At 37.2% G+C, this 23,888-nt stretch overlaps 1 protein-coding gene across 3 annotated transcripts; it reads left to right on the top strand.

Annotated features, from left to right (window-relative positions):
- The first annotated feature begins 1,519 nt into the window (after window positions 1-1,519).
- Window positions 1,520-23,495, top strand: LOC127433727 (proto-oncogene DBL-like). Of its 3 annotated transcripts, none has more exons than XM_051685889.1 (27): window positions 1,520-2,018; window positions 2,912-3,031; window positions 3,833-3,949; window positions 4,242-4,391; window positions 4,706-4,830; window positions 6,642-6,756; window positions 6,967-7,086; window positions 7,478-7,669; window positions 7,824-8,015; window positions 9,459-9,630; window positions 9,714-9,802; window positions 11,360-11,445; window positions 11,608-11,674; window positions 13,403-13,518; window positions 13,588-13,657; window positions 14,182-14,274; window positions 15,229-15,321; window positions 15,495-15,620; window positions 16,107-16,328; window positions 16,664-16,756; window positions 17,028-17,106; window positions 17,191-17,248; window positions 18,712-18,824; window positions 19,059-19,165; window positions 19,314-19,426; window positions 21,061-21,175; window positions 22,011-23,495. In XM_051685889.1, exons 1-27 carry the CDS (start codon window positions 1,968-1,970, stop codon window positions 22,023-22,025), a joined length of 3,009 nt encoding a protein of 1,002 aa, XP_051541849.1. In that variant the 5' UTR covers window positions 1,520-1,967; the 3' UTR covers window positions 22,026-23,495. The 3 variants fall into 3 exon arrangements, with proteins under 3 accessions (XP_051541849.1, XP_051541848.1, XP_051541850.1); XM_051685888.1 differs by having other exon boundaries at window positions 18,628-18,824; XM_051685890.1 differs by lacking the exons at window positions 1,520-2,018; window positions 2,912-3,031 and having other exon boundaries at window positions 3,909-4,028; window positions 18,628-18,824.
- The last annotated feature ends 393 nt before the right edge of the window (window positions 23,496-23,888 follow it).

Here is a 23,888-nt window from a genome sequence, read left to right as displayed (position 1 = left end):
CTGGACATCCCTAATGAGAGTGAACAAACATTGGAAGGACAGATATATCAAAATTTAATCTTTTGTGCATTAACCGTTTTGCCCATAGAACGGTTTTATTTTTTTGCCTTTTTTGACTGTTGAATAACTTGAATCTGATGAATTTATATTTTAATGTTATTTGATTTCATTTAGCTTACCAGCTAGGTGTCCCTACCAAAATAGTACATGGGGCAGACTTGTGTGTTTGACTCCATGGTGTTTCTAAGCCTTTCAAGGACAGTGTCATATACTATTTTTATTAAAAAGAATATTTAAATATATTTAAAAAAAATATAATAAAAACATTTAATATAACATAAAAATAATCTAATCTAATATAATCTAATCTAATATAATATAATGTAATAAAAACAAATCTAATTAAAAATAATGCTGATCACTTACCAGTAAATCTGAGCTTTTCTAACTTTTTCCTTTAACTCATTCTGACTAATGGACATTTTCACAAATGACCACATGAATTACAACCACATTGACATTTTTATTTTTATTTTTTATTTTTATTCAATTGTGGACATTGGTTCCACAAAATGAACATGGGAATAATTATATGAAATAAAAATGTAGGCCCTACTCAAATAATTTGTGTAGAGAAAACGTAAATGAATTGAGTTAACCTAACTTAAATTTGATCTGTTCAAATTACTGTATTGAACCTTGCAGTTTGTTGCTAGCTAGAAACAAACATATTAGCATTATATAAACTATATATATATATATATATATATATATATATATATATATATATATATATATATATATATATATATATATATACTGTATAACAAGTTTGGTGCTGCTGAGAGCTTACAGACCTCAAAACAGTTACTAAAGATCCATAAAAAATAAATAAGTAAAAATAAAAAAATAAACATATACACTGCTTACTTCGTACAATTGTGCCCAACCTCAGAATAACCATGAGCACCACTCTTCTCCGTAATGGTAACTTCTAAAAAACATGACAGAAACTCCTCTAAATCCCAACATAACAGAATATTAAACACAAGTCTCCTACTTGTTTCATTTTTCATAGAAATACATTAAAATTACACTTAATTTTTAAATGTAGCCTACTACTGAGTGAATTACGTCCATTAGAAGTATGAATCCATTTGAACATTTCATAGCAATGTGATCATATCAATTTTTGACGACTGTGTTGAATATCACTTGGACTTTACAGATTATAATTATGTTCTTATCTCAAAAATAAATGTATTAATTTCATTTCAGGTGTACTGGTTTAGTACTTTCAATAAATCTGATTTCCCCCCCTTTTTTTATTGTAGGCTATTTCGAGTATTTAATTTTCAGAATTTTCAGACATTTAAAACTGAATTATCTCCAAAACACGCAAAGACGTTCTGGAAATGATGACGTTCTGGAAATGATGACGTTCTGGAAATGATGACGTTCAGAAAGTAATATCGTTACCTTGAGAGTAAAGTCTGTTTATTCTGCAGTAATACTTATTACTCCTGACGTGTAAATCACTCTAATAGCTTTTTTAATTCAGTAATTTCCTTTGAAAACGACAACTTTCTGAGGGAGGTGATGTTTTTGTATGAGAGGCGGGAAGTGGACATTTCCGAGTGCGTATCGACCTCTGGCAGTGGTGTTAGATTGTATTAGACGTGTTCTTCACTAATAACACTTGAAATATATGACCATTCAGTCTTTTTCATGTAAAGTACCAAAACAGTGGTTTGTTATATGAATATAGTTCCTTATAAGAGTGCCATGAGTTATAGGTGTGACAGAAACGAGTAGATAAGTGCGGTCAAGGTGTCGTCGGCACTGCAGCATCCTCTCTGCGGCTGCTCGCTGCTGCTCAAAGTCCCGCAGACAAAGTCATGGAGGGAGGGAAGTTGTGAGGCTGAGAAGTGGGTTTACATACCCACGAAAAGGGCCATTTAAAAACAATGGCGGATGCTAATCCACTCAGGGGACTGCCCCGGATCCAGAGGGCTGCGGTAAGATGGATTCGGTTTGTTTCTGACCGGTTTTATGCTGCAGAACTGACACACGTTACTGCGGGTACTGGGGGTGGGATTCTTATTGGCTGTACATTATTGGAAAACACCAGGTTGTGTAAACAATATCACATCGCGTTTAGAATGATAATTAGAAATTAGTCTTGGAATAATTATTGCAGCTTCTAGTTGTAAAATAAAACAGCAGTGGTGTGTTACATTTGATTTCAGCCGCATTACTGTCATGTACAATAATTAGGCTACTACTATGTTTGTCCACTCTCCTGCAGAAACACAATCCTATGTGAGCATGGATTGTAGACTGGAGATCTTTTTGTCTGTGTTGTGTATTATTGCTAACGATACAACCTACATAAGTGAAATTTTAACCATACAAACTAAGCTGTAAGACTTAACTGATTATAGATGACTATAGCACAGCCATCAGAGTGAGAAGTCTGAGTGTCCCTGATGAGATTTATTGATCATGTGTCCATCAAAAGGGAGAAGACAGTCAGCCGACACCACTTACGGTTTACTTGTCAGCATTAGTCCAGATTGAAACATAGTCAACAAATCCAGCAGTTAAACAAAATGTGAAACAACAGATTCCTGTCCTTGATACTGCTGTAATTTTATGTGTAAATATTTGAATTTATGGGGACAGGTGGGTGTCTAACTGACCTAGATTTCTACATAGATTTCTATAAAACATTAGAAGTGAGAGGATGATACAAAGCTGCAACCCTGGTGTTTTCATGATGGTGTTGACTTTGCTGTATTTTATTACTCTTTAAATCAATATGGATTCCGTGATTTCACATGAGTTGAATATACAGTATACATATACATGTGTTATATGTGCATAAGCAAACATCACTTCTGTTCTTCAGATGTCCTTCCCTGGTAATCTACATTTAATTCTGGTACTGAGACCTAAGTCCCTCCTCCAGACCACCGGAACAGACCTCGGTTTCCGCTTCAGTCAGGACGATTTTGCATTCAAGATGCCAGTAAGTACAAATAATGAGGCCTTATTGTGCCCTTCTTCAGCATAAATAGCAGGTAAGTTAAGATATAGTGATAAGAATGTATATACCTAAAATTGTAGAATTAAAAACAAACATCAAGTACTTGGTAGTAAGATCTGCCAGGAGGTACAACTTTCAAACCACATTTGCATTGTCAAAAAGGACACATTTAATATTTGAACACATCTCTATTTTTCCATGAGATATTAAAGGCATAGTTCACCCTAAAAATTACAGTTCTATCATCATTTACTCACCCTCATGTCGTTCCGAATTTATGTGACTTTTTTTCTAGGGATTACCAAAGAAGAAGTTTAGCAGAATATCTAAGCCGCTCTCTTCCATATAATGAAAGTGAATGGTGACCAGGGGTTATCAAGCCTCAAAAAAAGCACCACAAAATGAATCCACATGACTTTTTATAAATGTGTATTCCAAGTCTTCTTAAGTCATTTAATACATTTGTGTGAGGAACAGACAGAAGTTTGCCTTGAAAATCTTGCTTGACATCCATGGTCATTATTCACTTTTATTTTATGGAAAAGAGCAGCTTGGACGTTCTGCAGTAAATTACTCCTTTTTTGTTCCATGCAAGAAAGAAAGCAATACAGGTTGAAAAGACAACAGAATGAGTAAATGTTGAAATAATTTTAATTTTGGGGTGAACTATTCCTTTAAGAGGCAAGATATCCTGGTTAACAGATGGATTCTAACTATTTAAATCTATTTTCATTAAACATGACTTCCTTAATAAGTCTGCTTCCTCTTGTCTGGCCTATTCAGATGGTAATGCTGAGCTCGCTGACAGACATACTTCGCTTCATTGATGAAAACCAACTGAGCACCGAGGCTGGTGGTACCCTGGAGCAATGCCATAGCGAATGGATATTTCTGCATACAGTAAGCGTTCTGTTGTGTGCTGTAGAAGCACACTGATTTCAGGCAGTAAGTCGATGAACCATTTATTCTGTACAAAAAGGTAATTATATGCTTCACAAAATGGAATTGAATCACAAAATAAAAGAGACAAATCATGTACTGAATAACTCCTGTTATGGCTATTCATTAATTATGATTTGTAGATCTAATTTCAGGAAAGTGTGATTTGGTTATTCCAGATAAGAATGTTTTGACCTACAATTGCAATAAATGCTGAGTTATGTGTATTATTTGTCTGTGCGGCCCCCTCCAGGCTATAGAGAGTTTTGCAGTTACAGTGAAGGAAATAGCTCAGCTGCTGCAGACCTTTGGTACAGAGCTGTCTGAGATCGATCTGCCTGATGAAGCCAGTGGCATTGAGTATCTCCTTAGATCACACACTGAGAAATACAGGCAGATGAAGGTACTGGATATGTATTATATAATGCACAATATATACCCAATGACTGTATGTTAGGGTGGTTGAACAGCAGAGAGTGACTCCTTACATGCATTCTCCATCCTAAACAGCAAATCCTAAGGGAATCTTAAATTAAGTTTTAAACTAAATTATTTAAATATCACACAAAGTTACCCATATTGTTCAACCGACAGGAATATATACTGTACATTAATTAATGAATTAATAACTGAATGAATAATCTGAATGTTAATAAACAAATGAATGAATTAATTTAATTCGTAAGAGAATGAGACTTGATTTTAAAACTATTATAGGATGACATCAAGTCAGTTATGAGAGAGGGACGTCAGCTGCTCTCAAACCTTGAGTCCTCTAAGGCAGCAGAGGGTGCTGCAGCCGAAGACAGAGACATCAGCCAAGACAAAGAAAGAGTGCAGAGGTACATATACTCTAACTCAACAGTAGAGGTAATGCAAAGCTGTCTGATGAATTGATTCAGGACAAAATTATGTTATATAACAGTTAGTTGAGGTCCTTAAATTTGCTAGGTCAAGCAGTGTTTCAAGAGTGCTGATATTTTCTATAACAGTACTAGGACGCTTCACTATTTTTATCACTTCGCTTGACTGTGCTCCTGAATTTCCAAATAGAGATTACATATTTACGCCAGCAGGTGGTGACAAATCAGCGTATTTTATGTCGTGTCATTGAATCATTCACTGATTCATTGAATATACTTCAGGACCGAAACAATTTAAGTTAATGAGAACGATTTGTTCACTTAAAGGGATAGTTCACCCAAAACTGAAAAGTCTCCCATCATTTACTCACCCTCATGTCATCCCAAATGTGTATGACTTTTTTACTTCTGCAGAACACAAACAAAGATTTTTAGAAGAATATATCAGCTCTGTAGGTTCATACAATGCAAGTGAATGGTGGCCAGAACTTTGAAGCTCCAAAAGCCACACAAAGGCAGCATAAAATGTATCTATACGATTCCACTGGTTAAATCCTTGTCTTTAGAAGTGATATGATAAGTGTGGGTGAGAAACAGATCATTATTTAAGTCCTTTTTTTTTTTTTTTTTTTTTTTTACAATAAATCTCCACTTTCACTTTCACATTCTTCTTTTATTTTTGGCAATTCACATTTTTTGCATATCGACACCTACTGGCAGGGAGGAGAATTTATAGTAAAAAAGGACATAAATATTGATCTGTTTCTCACCCACACTTATCATATCACTTCTGAAGAGATGGAGTTAACCACCGGAGTCTTGTTGTTTACTTTTATGCTGCCTTTATGTGCTTTTTGGACATTCAAAGATCTGGCCACCATTCACTTGCATTGTTTGGACCAAAAGAGCTGAAATATTCTTCTAAAAATCAAGTCATACACATCTGGGATGGCATGAGGGTGAGTAAATGATGAGAGAATTCTCATTTTGGGGTGAACTATCCCTTTAAAAGATTTGTTCAAATATACTGATTTGTTTAAGTTGTGCTTGACACTTTTACTTTTTTAAACTATTTTCGCTGGCAGGGAATAAATGTATGTACTAAATTGCCAGTTTTTGTCTGAAACGTTAATTATTTACTTGTTTGTTTAACTTTTGTATAAAAGCAATAGAAATTATATTGCTTAACTGTTTATATTCCTCATTTGAAGTTCCTCTGGCATTCGATTGATTGGCTCCCAACTTACTTCCAGCCAAATATTTTAAATGGTAGATGGTAATTTTAAGACTCATGTGTTTGTGTTAAAATGCATGATACTCAAGGGGCCTGGGATCCTCAGCGAGTAAAGACGCTGACTACCACCCCTGGAGTCGTGAGTTTGAATCCAGGGTGAGCTGAGTGACTCCAGCCAGGTCTCCAAAGCAACCAAATTGGCCCGGTTGCTAGGGCTGGTAGAGTCACATGGGGTAACCTCCTTATGGTCACTATTATGTGGTTCGCTCTCGGTGGGGCGCGTGGTGAGTTGTGTGTAGATGCCACGGAGAACAGCGTGAAGCCTCCACACACGCTATGTCTCCGCAGTAACACGCTCAACAAGCCATGTGATAAGATGTGTGGATTGACAGTCTCAGACGTGGAGGCAACTGAGATTCATCCTCCGCCACCCGGATTAAGGCGAGTCAGTATGACACCACTTGGGCTTGAGGTTTTCTTTTGGGCGCATTGGGAATTGGGAATTCCAAATTGGGGAGGAAAAAAAAAAGCATGATACTCTCTTTGTCTCTTGCAGGCTCTTGGTACAGCTAAGCGACATGGAAATGGCTTTTGATGGCTTTTTTGAGAAGCACCACCTCAAGCTTCAACAATACTTACAACTACTCCAATACGAGCTGAGCTTCTATGAGGTCATCATTTGTTTTGAAAGATCTTGGACAACTGTGAAAAAAAAGCCTTTTAAATGAAAACCTCTCTCCTTTGATATTTTTGCAAATCAATGCAAAGCCTGCTGAACCTGAAATTAAATTCCTAAAATTATTTACCTAATACAATATAATGTGTATCTTATGTATTGACCACATACAGTAATTAGAAACTGTTTGCCTTGATTTGTTTAGATGGAGGCCATTCTGGAGAAACTCAGGTCACAGGAGAAAGCCATTGCAGCTGTGGGGACAACAGTCGCCCAGACGGAGCAGCTGCTCAAAGATCTGGAGATGCTGGAGACCACAGCAGAGGTCAAATCAAATATCTGACCCTCTTGTATTAGCAAACATTCATGATGAAGATAAAAGGACACCCACTTCTTTAATCATCACATCAGATTGTGCATGGTTAAGCTGAAATGCTCATTCGTGACTTGTTTCCCACAATTCAAGTAATTAAAAAGCAGACACATTTCATTATATGTTAAATAGATGTTAATTGGCTGCTGAATTGCAATTATATTGAACTTATGCCACGCCCTTAGTATATTTAGAGTCAACTCCAGACCCACAGATGGTGATAATTGTTTAGACTTTCACTTGCATTCACTGTTGTAGTGTATGGCACACAAACACATACACATAAACTGAAGCAAAGAAAACTGTTTAATTAATAGCTAAAAGTGCATTGTTGTATCTGCAGGATGAAATGGGCCGTGCTCAGATTATTATTCTGCATGGGCATCAGCTGGCAGCAAGTCATCACTACGCTCTTGCTCTAATAGTTCAGCGCTGTAACGAACTGCGGCATCACTGTGACATGCTCACAACAGCTCTGCGTGCCAAACGGACAGCTCTCAAATGCATACGAGACATTCTGGTGCGGTTGGAGGAGGTATTAAATATACAAATGTACAGACGTGTTATAAATACGTTTTATGCAAAACCTACTGATGCTGTTAACTGCAGATCCATACACACTGGCACACAAACACAAGTATTCAGAACACATACACATACAGACTTTGCACATCTCTGTGTATGTACAGACTGTGCGTTGGTGTGATGAGGGGGCTTATCTGCTGGCTAATCAGCTGCTGGATAAGTTTCAGTCCAAAGAGGGGGCGCAAGCAGCCCTGCAGGACATTGAGGGACTGATGGAGATGGCGCCTCCAATCCTGTGGTCAAGTCCTGACATTCTCAGTCTGGAGTTTGAGGCCATACTCACACCTCAGGTGCAGGTACTTGCATCAATACAGGTACAGCACGAATACACAGCTGCAATGTGCAAACACAGCTTCATACACAATTGTTATATCATTTTAAGAGTTTTAGACGGCAATGAGATTAAATGGAGAACAAATGGAGACTGAAAAATACCCTAGTAATCTCACATGTGTCTCCCCTAAGGATGCACAATTCAAAATTTATGTTCTGATAATGATGTCTGATTATTTAGAATAACATCTGCCGATACCTATAGTTTGGTGGTTTTGCTTTTTTATGCTACCTTGTTTCAAATCACTGATTATTACACACATATAAATAATAACATTATTCTCTGTCTACATATTTTTTGTGTTTCAGAGTACCTGGTCTCAATTATAAACAAAACACAAAAAAAACAAAAAACAAACACATTATTAACTCACATTAACTGAATTCTGAATAGCCTCCTGTTAGGCTCATATTAAATCTGAATTTTTATTGAAAGTTAGTTCTGTTATTTTAGTTTTGTTAAAACTTTATCGGCAGCTCTGCCTCGTGAAATTCTAGCAGTGCAAAGCTTGCAAATTGCAATTGACAATTTCCGTCATTACCGTTATTTTTTAACTCTCTGTGCCAATAATTGTCTAATTTATGTATTTTTTTATTTGTCATAGGGAATTTTAGGAGAAACATCTGAGACAAACTTGGATAGTTCACCCAAAAATGAAAATTCTCTCATCATTTACTCACACTCATGCCATCCCAGATGTGTATGACTTTCTTTCTTCTGCAGAACACAAAGATTTTTAGAAGAATATTTCAGCTCTGAAGGTCCTCACAATGCAAGTGAATGGTGACCAGAACTTTGAAGGTCCAGAAATCAAATAAAGGCAGCATAAAAATAATCCATACGACTCCAGTGGTTAAATCCATTTCTTCAGAAGTGATATGATAGGTTTGGGTGAGAAACAGTTAAATATTTAAGCTATTTTTTGCCATAAATTCTCCTCTCTGCTCAGTAGGTGGTGATTTGCACGAAGAATGCGAATCACCAAAAATAAAAGAATAACGTGAAAGTGAAAGTGGAGATTTATAGTAAAAAAGGCCTTAAGTATTGATCTGTTTCTCACCCACACCTATCATATCGCTTTTGAAGAAATGGATTTAATTTGAGTCACATACTTTTATGCTGCCTTTATATGCTTTTTGACCAAAGTTCTAGACACCATTCACTTGAATTGTATGGACTTACAGAGCTGAGATATTTTCCAAAAATCTTTGTTTGTGTTCAGCAGAAGAAAGAAAGTCATACGCATCAGGGATGGCAATATGCCAATGTGTGTGTGGCTGTGCCCCTCTTTCTCTCTTTCCTAACTCAATATTTTTTTATGCACATACAAATATAGATTTCATAATTGATCAAATAACCACTTTAAATACAAGTCTCTTCCCATCCCTCTTGCCACTCTTGCCAGTCTCAGATAGAAGCTGCCACAGAGAAGTTATCCACAGTGCAGTTAATGATCCAGAGCAGACAGGCCTGTCTGAGGAAACTGGCTGATACTCAGGTCAGACCCATCCAACTGGTCGCTCCAAGGCCTGAGAATTCACCACGCTGCAAATCTCCTCTTTTCTCTCCCAAACACAGTATGTCTATAGTGGTATCACTGTGACAGTTACACCTATTACAACTGTATTTGCTCACTGACGGTTACTTCTTTTTTTGTAAGGCTTTGACGTAAACTCGAGTTTGAGGTTTTCTTTTGATCTTGCACTCCCTGGTAAAAGAGCATCACGGAAAAGTACCAGCACTAAGAAGGTTTGACAGACTGTTTTTGTTTCATCTCAAAATCAAAGAAATAAATGTATGAACAGAAATACTCCTATTGCCCTCTCATCTGCTAATTTTTTAATATTTACAAGCAGGAGATTTAGTCAGAAAACACTTTCCAGATTTTGAAGTTATGTGTTTGAATCCTATTTTAGAAAGATTTGTTAATGTTTATCCTGGGACGAGCGGGACTGTGTCAAACTTTTATAATGTCTTACTGAAAAATGTGGACAACAACACAGATAAAATAAAGTACTATTGGGAAGAGGAAATGGGTTTAAATATTCATGACAACATGTGGAATGAATGCTTGAGAAATGTACATACATGTTCTGTGGATGTTAGACACAACCTTATTCAGTTTAAGATAATTCATAGGCTCCACTATTCTAAATTAAGGCTTCATAGAATTTATCCCACATTTTCTTCACTCTGTAATAAGTGTAAAATGTCAGAAGGCACTCTGTTTCATTCTTTATGGTCATTTAGTAAAATTCAGCCTTTTTGGGAATGTATATTTAAATTTCTGTCTAATGCATATTCTATTAATCTGGTGCCTGATCCTTGTCTTGGACATCTGGAAGTGGACTATGTTTTTTGTAATGTGTATCAAACACAGGCCATTTCATTCTGTATGATGCTGGCAAAAAGACATATATTACAGATGTGGAAGTTAGATTCTGTTCCCAATTTTGAGATGTGGGCGAAGGAATTGGGAAGCATGTTGCATCTGGAAGAATTGAGATTTATACTATAGGACAAATTACTGACTTTTAATAAGATCTGGAAACAAATAAGGCTGCATCTGCAGGAAGACAGAGGTGATTAGGGGTCATCATTCATCTACAAACCTTTTTGCTAAGTCTTTACATTTATTTGTATCATATATCTTCCAGCTTCCCTGTTTATTTATATTTTGTTTTAATTGTTGGTATTGCTAATCACCAGGTAAAAAGATTGTGAAATGGTACATTGTTGCTTGTTTAAGCTGTATGTCATGTTCTAGAGAAACCGTCCACTAATATTATATATGATTCAGTGTGGGGGGAATGGGTATTCTGTTTAAAATATATTGTTAGCATTTGATGCAATAAGCATGTACAATTTTATTGTTTAGATTGGTCAGATGAACAGGACAGAAAAAAAAGAAATACTCCTACAATAGAAGTCTATGGGGCGAGTGCACAGCAATGGAAGTCTATGGGACAATCGTTGTAGATTTACCCCTTAGACTTCCATTGTAAATGCATAGCAAATTTTGTCAAAATTATTCTCTGTGGTAATCGACACCATGGCACAGAAAATTCTGTCATCATTCACTCACCCTCATGTTGTTCCAAATGTATATAATTTTCTTCTTCCATGGAAAACAAAGAAACATTTGGCAGAAAGACTGACTGCCAAAAATCTTGAGGGTGAGTAAATGATGCCAGAATTTTAATTTTTGGTCAAACCATTCCTTTAATTCATTTAAACCCAGAACATATTTTAAGACCCTGTCAGTGATGGGCTTTTAAAGGGCTTGTCTCTTTTTGATTCCTGGAGATTGAAGTAATGCACAACTATGAGGAGAACCGCAGCTGCCTGTCCTTCGGCCCAGAGGAAGTTGAAAACCCAGACCAGCACAAACGGTGAGCGTCTATGCAACAACTCAGCTAAAACATCTGTTTATTAATCATGAACTCCCTATCAACCTTCTCTATTTGTCTGTCTCTCACCAGTCTCTATCACTTTCTGTCCTCATCTCTCTCCCTCCCTCTCTGTTCTTGCCCATGCATCCCTCGCTCCTGCAGCCGTGTAATGAAGGAGCTGATTGAGACAGAGAAAATCTACATAGAGGAGCTGCTGTCTGTTTTGCTGGTAATGCTCTGACCAGATGACCTTGAAATAATTGACCCGTGTTTTTTTCTCTGATCCCATTTGCTTTATTGCTGTAATATGGTAGATGACCATTTGATGCACTCCTTTTGAATACACATCCTTCCTTTCATACTGTAGTTTTATGTTGTAATGTCACAGAGATGAGGAATGTTCCACATTCAATAAAGTTAAGCTCAGTCAGCAGCATTTGTGGCATAATGTGTCAAGGTTCGCTAGGAGCGAGGACCCAAATGCAGGATGGCGATACTGGGCTTCTATTAAAAAAAATAACAAAAACAACCCGTAGGGGAAAAAACACAGTCCAGGGCAACAAACACGTTGACGGGATGGGGCAGGAGAACTGACAGACACCACAAAGCAGGGAAACACGACTGACAGGGACCTACCAGGGAGAACCATCCACACAGTAAAGACAACGAACATTCCACATTGTAAACACACAATGAACTGACACCAGACAGCGCACAAAGGGAGATTAAATAAGGGAGCAAACAAGGAGGGTAACAAGGGAGGCAGGTGGAACTAATAACAAGATAACAGGACAAACGAGGGGGCAGGGTTATCACTCAAGATAGAGGAGTGCATGGCAATGAGAACACAAAACAAAGCCACACACTCATGCAAATGGCAGACACAAACAATAGACATGAGTGCATGCTGCCAGGATGACGAAGAAGAGCAACATGCACTCATACTAAAATAACAACAACACAAGAGAACATATGACGAGGCCAGAAAGGCAAGCCATGTATTCTCACACAAGACACAGACCAGACAAGGCATGAGTGCACACCACAAGACAAAACACAAGTGCCTAAACTCAGCCACTAAGTAAATAAAACCAAACCAACTGAAGTGGCTGAATCCAGACACAAGACAGAAACAAACAACACATAAGTGTTAGGGCTCTGCTACAAAAGACCAAACTAAGGTCAGAAACCTGACATAATGTTGATTACCAAAAAAATGTATTACGACTCATCCCTCCTTTTCTTTAAAAAAAAGCAAAAAAGGTTTAAAGGCAGAAATGTGAAGCGTATAATTTTATAAAAGCACTTCTGTTTAAACTTGTGTATTATTTAAGCTGTAAAGTTTTTACAGTCATTTTAGGGTTTACAGTGTTATTTCATCATGACAACAAAGTTTTTTTTGTGCTTTATTTAAAGAAAAGAAGGGACGAGTGGAAATTAATTTTTGTGGTAATCAACATTATGCCACAACTGCAGTCGATTGAGCTTAACTTGTACTGAACCCGGAATGTTCCGTTTAAAAACTTATGGTCTAAAGGATGTCTGAAATTTCAGTAGATTTATAGACAAAACTACCTAAATATGAATTTCTTTATAAAATCAACATTTTAATTGATAAACATTCTTAAGAATGGATGAGTTAGAAAAGATAGTGTTGGAAAAGCAGCAAACAAGTGGCCAACATACATGGGAACTCTTTTAATACTGTTTAAATACTGTTCCTCATTAAGCTGGTTGAGAGACCAGTGCAGGCTTTTAATCTAGGGAAAGGGTGGCTACTTTGAAGAAGCTTAAAAAAAAGGTTTTTTGGTCACAACATCATTCTGCATAATTTGTGTTATTTCATAGTTTTGATGACTTTGCTATTATTCTAAAATGTGGGAAAAGTATTAATTAAGAATGAGTTGGTGTGTTTCGTCTGTGTATAATGATAAGTCACCCCATTCCTTAATTACAGGGTTACAGGGCAGAGATGGATAACCCATCTCTCTCTGTCATACTGCCATCTGTACTGCGAAACAAGAAAGAGGATCTGTTCGGAAATCTGCCGGAAATCTATAAATTTCACAGCAGGTGAGAAATATTCCCACACATGTAGACACATAAACACACATTTATGCTAATGCTGTCTTTATGTTGTAGGATATTCCTACAGGACCTTGAGAGCTGCTTAGAAGCCACAGATAGAGTAGGCGCACGTTTTCTGGCAAGGGTGAGCAATTATTTCTGACCTAATTTGGATACATTTAAGAATAGACAAAGCAGAACAGATAGAACAGCATGTTTGTATTTTTTAGGGAAAGGCTGCATATCATTTTTTGAACAGGAATTTTTTAAGCTTACCATCAGGATAGTTTATGCCCCTTTACTGCAAAGAAGTCATTGTTTTAATCAGCACTGTACAAAATTGTGTACAATATTAAGACTTGTTTTCAGATAATATATCTTGAATTATGTTTATTTTCTTACCCCACTGGTAAATAGTTTTTCCTCATTTTGAGCATAAATCTAACAAATTTTAGTGAATTTAATGTTTTACTAAAACAAGGAAAATAGTAACCAATGGGGTAAGAAGAATAACCTAACCTTATATCAAGATATTATATATTCTCTGAAAACCTTAATATATGTTACACAGTTTTGCTTCTCAAGTAAATGTACTAAAATACTGATTAAAAAATAGATTTTTGCCGTGTTAAAGGTTCTGTTTTAATGATTTTCTTGCCATTTCTACAGAAAGAACATTTTCAGGTCTATGAGCGCTACTGCCAGAACAAACCTCGCTCAGATACTCTCTGGAGGCAGTGTTCTGATTCTGCCTTCATTCAGGTACTGCTATGGATAACTCATTTTTCTTTGATAACACACAACCACAAAATAGTAATAAACAATAATTCCAATTAAAGGAATATTCCGGGTTCAGTACAATTTAAGCTCAATCAACAGCATTATGGCATAATATGGATTACCACAGAAATTCATTTTGTCACGTCCCTCCTTTTCTTTAAAAAAAAAAAAATTAAGTCTAAAATCTGGGTTCCAGTGAGGCACTTACAATGGAAGTGAATGAAGCCAATTCGTAAACGTTCAAATACACAGTGTTTCAAAAGTATAGCCACAAGACTATTTTAGGGGCAATACCTGAGGGTATGAAGGAAAGAAGAGTGAATTACTTACTTCAGATATTACTTGTAGCAGCCCTGAAATGCATCACATCTCGATGGCTCAAGCCAGAACCACCCACATATGAACAGTGGATTCAAAGAGTCTGTGAGATTTATGGAATTTATGGCACAACTTACCACATGCCCCATTGAGAGCGAGAACCACTAATTTTGACCACAAGGAGGTTACCCCATGTGACTCTACCCTCCCTAGCAACCGGGCCAATTTGGTTGCTTAGGAGACCTGGCTGGAGTCACTCAGCATGCCCTGGATTCGAACTCACGACTCCAGGGGTGGTAGCCAGCGTCAATACTCGCTGAGCTACCCAGGCCCCCTGGATTTTTGCCTTTTTTAAAGAAAAGGAAGGATTAGTCGAAATAATTTTTGTGGTAATCAACATTATGCCACAAATGCTGTCAATTGAGCTTAACTTTTATTGAACCCGGAATATTCCTTTAACAACATGAGCATGTACTTATAATGATAGATATTTATTGTGGTTCTGCCTATATGCTGGAGAAGTTGTTTATCTCTTAGGCCCATCTATCCACCGATGAGCTCTAAATGAATTAACACTTTTCTATTGCTGTTTTTTTTACATTCTCTTTCCCTATGTAGGAGTGCAAGAGAAAGCTGGATCATAAACTAGGCTTGGACTCATATTTGCTGAAACCTATTCAGCGTCTGACCAAGTACCAGCTTCTTTTGAAGGTGCTAATCCAAACCAGACCCATGCTGGACAATGTTTACGTCAAATGTTTTCTTAATGACTCCTATGTGTACATTCTAAATCCATGGAGACATGCTATTGAATTTTAACGTTATGTTTCTGAATGTGTAATTGATTGCAATTTATTCTAAATGCTTCCTGTCTCTCTGATCAGGAACTCCTAAAACACAGCTCAGGCTCGCAGTATGCTTCTGAACTGCAGGTGGCACTAAATGCCATGCTGGACCTACTCAAGTCTGTCAATGACTCAATGCATCAGATTGCCATCACTGGTTATGAGGTGCGGTTAACAAATGAGGGCAGAAATGTTAAAGCTGAAGTGTGTAATTTTTTCCCTGTTAAAATACTTTCTCTAATCCCAGGCTACAGTTGCAGAGACAACTGTAAGCCATTGGTAGGTTACTTTCCCCCAAAAGTGTAAACACTATGTCTCTGTGGCACTGTAACAAATTCTCAGTTTGTTTTGAGAGACCCATCCATACCAACACAATAACATTGACTTAACAAGGGCTTGAGCTGGGGGCGGGACTATCTGTTAGTTCGATCAACACCAGATGGAGAGCATATTCAGAAATGTTTATTTTTTCAATTCTCTTCGGTGGTGCTAGTGGTGCAGAAATAACAAACGTAAGCTTTAATGGTTAGATATTTATTGTCGCTGACAGTATTAAGTAAAAGCACTTTTATGAATTATGATTTAGTCGTTTGAATGTGCCCTTCAAATAATTCATTTTAAGGCTTTTTCTACCCTATTCTCTGTGCTTAGGGTGAACTGAGTGACCTAGGACGTGTGCTGATGCAGGGGTCTTTCAATGTGTGGATCAACCATAGGAAAGGTCCTACACGTATGAAGGATATGGCTCGCTTTAAACCCATGCAAAGGCATTTATTTCTGCATGAGAGAGCTCTGCTTTTCTGCAAGAAGCGAGAGGAGAATGGAGAAGGACATGATCGGACAGCCTCTTACAGCTTCAAACACTGCCTCATGGTGAGATAGAGATTTACTACACTCTAAGGTCTGTTTCACATCGTAAGAACTGTTTCAGTTCCCAAAATAACAGGTTACAGCACTCACACTGCAGGGCCTTTATAAGCTGCTTTTTTGTGGAATGTAAAACAGGCCTGATCCTTTCTGTGCATTTAGTGTTATAGCCTACTGATGCTGAATTTAAGCACCTGTTTATACCAGTTTTGTTTTCATTTTTTTTTACGAAAGGGATTTTAGGCTTAAATCTGATTTCAATTGAAGTACAAAAAAATTAAATACTGCATTATTACTGTAGTTTCTGAGTGAGACCTTTGACCTCTGTGTTTCATTTACAGATGAGTGCTGTTGGCATCACAGAAAACATCAAAGGGGATGTGAAGAAATTTGAAATCTGGTACAATGGAAAAGAAGAGGTGTATGTTGTTCAGGTGAGTCATCTTATTGAGTTTAAAACTCCACAGTATGCAATGGATAAAACGTTATAAGTGCTTCTCTCGTCACTTACCTACACCTCCTCAACACGCCTTTGTAGATGGGAAAATCCCAGAAATTGCTTATTCACAGTGAATGTGCCGTTTATGCAAAGGCCTAAACACAATATGTATGCAGAACTCAATAGAACTAAAAATATGTAGTTTTTACGCATTTAAATGAAAAAAAAATAATAATAATTTGTTGTTTGCCATTGTTGTTTTTCAGGCTACAACTGTAGAGGTGAAAATCACATGGCTCACTGAGATTAGAAAAATCCTCAACAATCAGCAGAAGATTGTCAAAGGTTTCAATATTCCATTTTCATTTTTGTTAATATCTGTAATGAGCATGTTTCATTTTGAATCAAACTCTGCTTTTACTTTCTCAGGTGATGCTCACCCGTGTCCAGATGGAGAGCGGCCTTTATCTCCACCCTTGATGGACAGGTGATCCTCACTGCATTTCCACCTATCCTAACACTCTCTTTGTGATCTCTTTGATTGTGTGGATGTAAAATGTTTGCATCAACATTCACCTTTATATTTCATAGTGGTTTAAAAGGATCTGAAACATGAAAGAAATCATATATGCATAATAAGCACAAAAATCTATATATTTTGTACATCAGTGTTGCCTTATGTAAGTCATTCTCATAAGTAATGTATGCTTTGATCCCATCTGCATGATGGATATAGTATTTATCCGTACCATATTGAGACAATGCATGAACACACACTCACAACATTCTCCTTATTTCCAAAACTTTATTGATAGCAGCATTTGGTTTGGAGAGTCCAAGCCTGAATGTGAAATGCTAAGTGCAGTAAATGACTTTTAAAATATATTTTCAAGTACTCATGGTGGCATAGTGACTCGCCTCAATCCGGGTGGCGGAGCACGAATCTCAGTTACCTCTGCATCTGAAACCGTCAATCCGCGCATCTTATCACATGGCTTGTTGAGTGCGTTACTGTGGAGACATAGCGCGTGTGGAGGCTTCACGCTATTCTCCGCGGGATCCATGCACAACTCACCACGTGCCCCACCGAGAGCGAGAACCACATTATAGCAAACATGAGGAGGTTAACCCAATGTGACTCTATCCTCCCTAGCAACCGGGCCGATTTGGTTGCTTAAAAGACATGGCTGGAGTCACTCAGCACGCCCTGGATTCAAACTCGCGACTCCAGGTGTGGTAGTCAGTGTCTTTACTCACTGAGCTACCCAGCCCCCCCAAACTTTTTTTTAAACATTTAGGGTGAAGTTGTTTTCCAAGAAGTGTTACGTATTTATCATAATTTTAAATCTAAGTCTAAGCTTACATGAAAATTGGTGATGTTAACCATAGCTTAACCAATGAACAAAAAATAAATAAAGACGTGTATATATGTATATATTTACAGTATTTTTTTATTATTGTTATGTAATTATTATTTATTATTATTAATTATTTTTATTTAGATTTTACATTATTTTAATAGGTATTCACCCTAAATGAATTTTTTAAATGTTTGTTTGAACTTAATTTGAGACATTTGCAAGCACACAGTACTTTCTGTTCGGCACCCATAGAGAAAGTGTCTTTTTAAAACAATTTCTTTGAATGCCATTTTGTGCAGTTTTACAGGTTTGGGGTCAATTGAATAAAAAAAAAAAATACTGTAAAAATTATACTCACATTGTCTGAGACCAAGTCATTTTACTACACTGACCTCAGTCCTGTTGTTGAGGATGCTGCTAGTGACAATGTATGATGGTTGTTGTGTTTTTACCCTGCGTTCCTTTGATGCCCTTGTGCCGGGCGGCTCATCGGTTGGTGGGTCAGTGTGAGGCATATGTCCGTATGCATGCCCTGGAGTTCCACACAGATCACTGGCTGCTCAGGTTGTTTTGATGTCCTTCCTCACAGCAAGTTCCAGGGGGCGTCCGTCAGCTCAGAGGAGGCCGATTCAGGCCGAGCAAGTCCGCTTCTGACAGACCCAATCATCATTTCTCCACGTCCCCAGCACCACAACCACCGGAGTGAGTCAGCCAGAACTCATTTTTATTGTCACTGAGTCTGGTTGACACGAGCAGTTCCACTGCACTATTGAACATAATGTGTTTTTTCAAATTAGATTTCTACTACGTAAATTGTGGCATGTGTGTTGGCTTGAAATTAAATCTCATGTTGACAATGCTTGACAATGTTTTTACTTCTCAATGCTATGAGAATATCACTGTGGCTGTTGTGGATTGGTTGGTTGTGGCTTTCAGGCTGGCCAGACACATCTCACTCAGTGGACATCTGTGAAGGTTTGGAGGACTGGACCACTGACCTCTCAATCATCTCAGACTCTGATGAAGACGATGATGTGCTGCTGGTAAGTTTGGATCTTTAGACATAACTCAGATTCATTATTGCCCTTTGGGTGCATGTTGGGTGTTTCAGCAATAAAGGGTTTTGGTTTAAGACAGTCTGAATGACTTCTGTTGACCTGGTTATATTCTGGTTTGATTGTTGTTATTTAGGTTCCTGGAAGGTATAGAGCAATAGTGGACCACCTAAAGTGTGGCAAGGACGATGTAATCATCAAATGTGGTGATGTCATTCACGTGCTTCAGGAGAGTGCCATGGGGCTTTGGTGAGAGTCATTTTAAAGCATTTATCCTTCATTAACCAAAAAAACATTTTTCAACATATTCTTACCTATTTTTCAGTCAATAAAACTATAGTTTTCTCAGATCTGTTTTTCCTTAAGCCCTGGGTATATTTCCAATTTGATGCGAACACTCAGCGTCTGTGTACAGTCGAACGCAAGCCTGTCAAATTATACTCCATATTACTGAGCGCGCATTCACAGGCGGTGGCTCATGCATGCTACGACTGCTATGAGACACCAGACTTTCTCTTCAGGAGTTTAGACCTCAAGTTATACAAATGCAGGTATCTCCACACCTCCTCACACATGCGCTCGTGACTTGCACATCCACTTTTGTTGTTTTTACCTTCATCTCCTGATGTTTAGCGGCGATTACATCTTCTTCTAGTGCTTCTTTGTGACAGCAACGGCTCAAATGTGAGTTTTGCCACCTTGTGGACCCACTAATTAGTACAAATAACTCCAGGCGCATATCCGCATTCTGCGCATTCAAAGACGTTCGGTTCGAAAAATCGGGCTGCGTGCTGATGATGATAGCTTCTCCAAATGTTTTTCAAACTCCTGAACACTCCCCGTCCCTCATGGCTTAGACAAACAGATAGTCCCGCCCCAAACTCACAGCATTTGTTCACTGCAAAAAAAAACTTTTTTTTTTTTTTTTTTTGCATGTTTGTCTTATTATTCAGAGAAAATATCTAAACATGCTAAAAACAAAAAATACTTCAGAAGCAGAATGACATAAGTTATTTTCAGATAAATTTTAACAAATTTAGTGGGGTTAATGCTTAAAACAACTATTTGCCAATAGGGTAAGAAGTTTTTTTTTTCTTACTTTATTGGCAAATAGTTTTTCTTGTTATAAGCATAAATGTTACAAAATTTTGTTCGATTTCTCTGAAAACAAGACATAATATCGTATGTCATTTTGCTTCTCACATAAATTTATCTTGTTTAAGAATGTTTAAATATTTTTACTGGAAAACAAGACAAAAATACTCAGTGTTGAGCAATTGTTGCCATGTTGGGCTGGTCAAGATGCTTAAACAAACAGAGTAATGTTTTGATAGTGCCACGCTACAGTATTTATTCTTTTCAGGGAAATCAACCTACGAATGGCTTACTTATTGTTGCCTCTGCACATGGGATAAGAGAAAGTATTTTAACATGAAACATGCACACACATCATCTTTAATTTCAATTTTTTTTATATTAATAATCTAAATTCAAATGAATTGGAATTTAGCATAAGAATTTAGGCTACATACACACTTATCCATTTTCATTTTAAAATGCATTGATTTACACCTATGTAAATCTACGTTAACACCTCTCATCCACACTGGAACAGCATTTTCTGCCACCAAAATCAGAGACGGTCTCTAGTACCAAACACATTAAAAAACTATGACATTACGAAACTGAAAACAGAGTTTTCAAACGAAAATGGATTAGTGTGGACGTGGCCTTAGTGTTATTACAGTATGTCAATAGAAAATCAATGAAGCACCTTTTGGATGTAAAACAAAATATTCTATACTTTTATGTCACTAATTACCCAACATACAGTATATGAATCACTAAGATTAGTGATATATGTCACTTCAAAATTCCCCTAGGCATGTTAAGAATTTGACTCGTGGAGGTGAAGGAAAACTCCCTGTTGATACACTGTTGGGAATGCTTGGCGATGCAGGCAGAAGTACCTCCATTAGGTCGGGAGGGGAGTTCATGGTAAGTCAACTCTACAGGCCTAATGATTTTTGTCATTTCCTATATATATATATATATATATATATATATATATATATATATATATATATATACACTCACTGAGAACTTTATTATGAACAACTGTACACCTATATATTCATGCTGTTATCTAATCAGCCAATCGTGTGGCAGCAGTGCAATGCATATAATCATGCAGATATGGGTCAGGAGCTTCAGTTAATGTTCACATCAACCATCAGAATGGGGAATAAATGTGATCTCAGTGATTTCGACCGTGACATGAGTTTGAGTATTTCTGTAACTGCTGATCTCATGGGATTTTCACACACAGCAGTCTCTAGAATTTACTCTGAATGGTGCCAAAAACAAAAAACATCCAGTGAGCAGCAGTTCTGCATGCGGAAATGCCTTGTTGATGAGATAGGTCTACAGAGGATAGCCAGTCTTGCTGACAGGAAGGCTAAAGTAACTCAGATAACCACTCTGTACCATTGTAGTGAGCAGAATGCACAACACATCGAACCTTGAGGCGGATGGGCTTTAATAGCAGAAGACCGCGTCTGGAACTTTATTAGGACCATAATGTTCCTAATAAAGTGCTCAGTGAGTGTATATAACATAGGAATATATATGAATATATATTATTGTATTTTCAGAAAATGCAGCTTACATTAAGAAATGTTGATTACATGAATATTTGTCTCAAAATGATTTAAGATTATTTTAGAGTCAAAAGATTCTAGTTATGTTATCAGGATTGACTAAGCATACTCTATTGTATTGCAGTAGAAAAAGCTCTAAAATCTCTCTAAAGCACTTTGGTTTCCTTTCATAGGTACGGGAAATATAAACAGCAGGAAGCCCAACAACACTTAAGTAGATCAGCCACATGTATACAAAGCTCCCACCATGTGACAACCCTAAAGGCCATTACTGTCATCCAACCACCTGACGCTTACACAAACAAACATAAAGTCAGGAAAACAGAGCCGCCAAGTTAAATTTCCATCTGCCATCGGGGGTGGATTATATTGAATTTAGAGAGCTTGTTTAAAAACAGAAGGGATTCTTTTCTCACCTTGAAAGATTCTTGGCCTGCAACAGTACAGTCTAGAAATAAAGAACCTTAGTGAAGCACAGACTTGAGCACAAACTTTACAGTAATACAGATCCTCTAAAACCTTGGAAAGTACCATCATCAAACTGTGCTTTATGGGGGTGTAAACTGACTGTGAACATGGAGAACTAATTTTCTCTCTCCTCAGATGTGTACCGTGACTGGGCACTTGTTTTTAACAGCCAATTTTTATGCTGGACCGGATTCCGGCTCTTTTTTGGAAGAAAGTATATACATCAGTAAATAATCTATGTGCCAAAACCTAACATTCCATTTTCATATTTTTCAGGTTGATCCTATATCTTCTTTTTTTTCATCTTGTTTTTAATGTTTTTTACTTCAGCAGGACTATTTCACTGCAAGAAATATAATTGCAGAGAAAATGTAATGTGAAAACTTTCCAAATGAATGAATAGAACTTTTATGTTTCTCCAAACTCATACTTGTCAGTCGTCCATGATTTTCGTTCTTTAATCTTCTGTCAAAATGACAGATGATGATTATTTGTAGCACAATCTCTGACGTGTTCCTGCACGAGACACTGTAAAAGCATCTAGACGTAGCGCAAAGTCCGTCTAGTGCAAGTTTACATAGGAAATCTATTGAAAAACAGCATGAGTAGACACACAATGCTTTCGGTGTAAACAGCTGACAACCTCAAGCGGGCCACTGAAAATGCTGCTTGCATTCAGGCGGTCAGTGTGAAGTCTTAAGTCTTTATATTCATTTTTACATTGAGTCAGATTAAACATAGCTATGCTGGAGCAAGTTTAGTTCTCAAAGTGTTTCTACGGATCAAAGAATCAGTGTTTAAGGTTGAGCTGAAATTGATAAGGTTCATAAGCAATTACAAATCTTTTTTCAATATTTTGTTTAAAAATCCAGTTTTTAACACATCCATCAAATTTGGTTCATGGTGCATATTGTATGGCCCAATATAACCTTTTCCATTACATTGTTTTACTTCCTTAGCTGCCACCTCCTCTGAAACATACTCACTCTGGCACTTAACTGTGTAAACCACTCAGACACCATTGAGTTTGATGTAAACAATGTAAAAAACTAAATCACTAGTTAAAAGGCTATAATTAATAAATAAATATATTTGCATGTCTAACTTGTTCCCATTTTGTTAAAGGGTTAGTTCACCCTAAACTGAAAATTCTTTCATCATTTACTCACCCTCATACCATCCCAGATGTTAATGACTTTCTATCTTCTGCAGAATACAAACAAAGATTTTTAGAACAATATTTCAGCTCTGCAGGTCCTTACAATGCAAGTGAATGGTGACCAAAACTTTGAAACTTCAAAAAGCACATAAAGGTAGCGTAAAAGTAACCCATAACACTCCAGTGGTTAAATCAATATCTTCTGAAGTGATCCAATCAATTTTGGGTGAGAACAGACCAAAATATAACTCCCTTTTCACTGTACATGATTTCAAGCTTTATTACATTTCCTACTGCTTGAGTGCTAGATGGCGCTAGGAAGTGTGATCGAGCTTGAAATCAATATCGCCAAGGAGACTGGTGATGTCAAGATTTAAAGTGAAAAAGGAGTAAAAGTTCAGTCTATTTTCACACAAAACTGTTT

Source organism: Myxocyprinus asiaticus, chromosome 43 (genome assembly GCF_019703515.2).
Source record: "Myxocyprinus asiaticus isolate MX2 ecotype Aquarium Trade chromosome 43, UBuf_Myxa_2, whole genome shotgun sequence".
Taxonomy (NCBI): domain Eukaryota; kingdom Metazoa; phylum Chordata; class Actinopteri; order Cypriniformes; family Catostomidae; genus Myxocyprinus; species Myxocyprinus asiaticus.
Note: the sequence above shows the minus strand (reverse complement) of the source record. Positions and strands in the feature narration are given on the sequence as shown.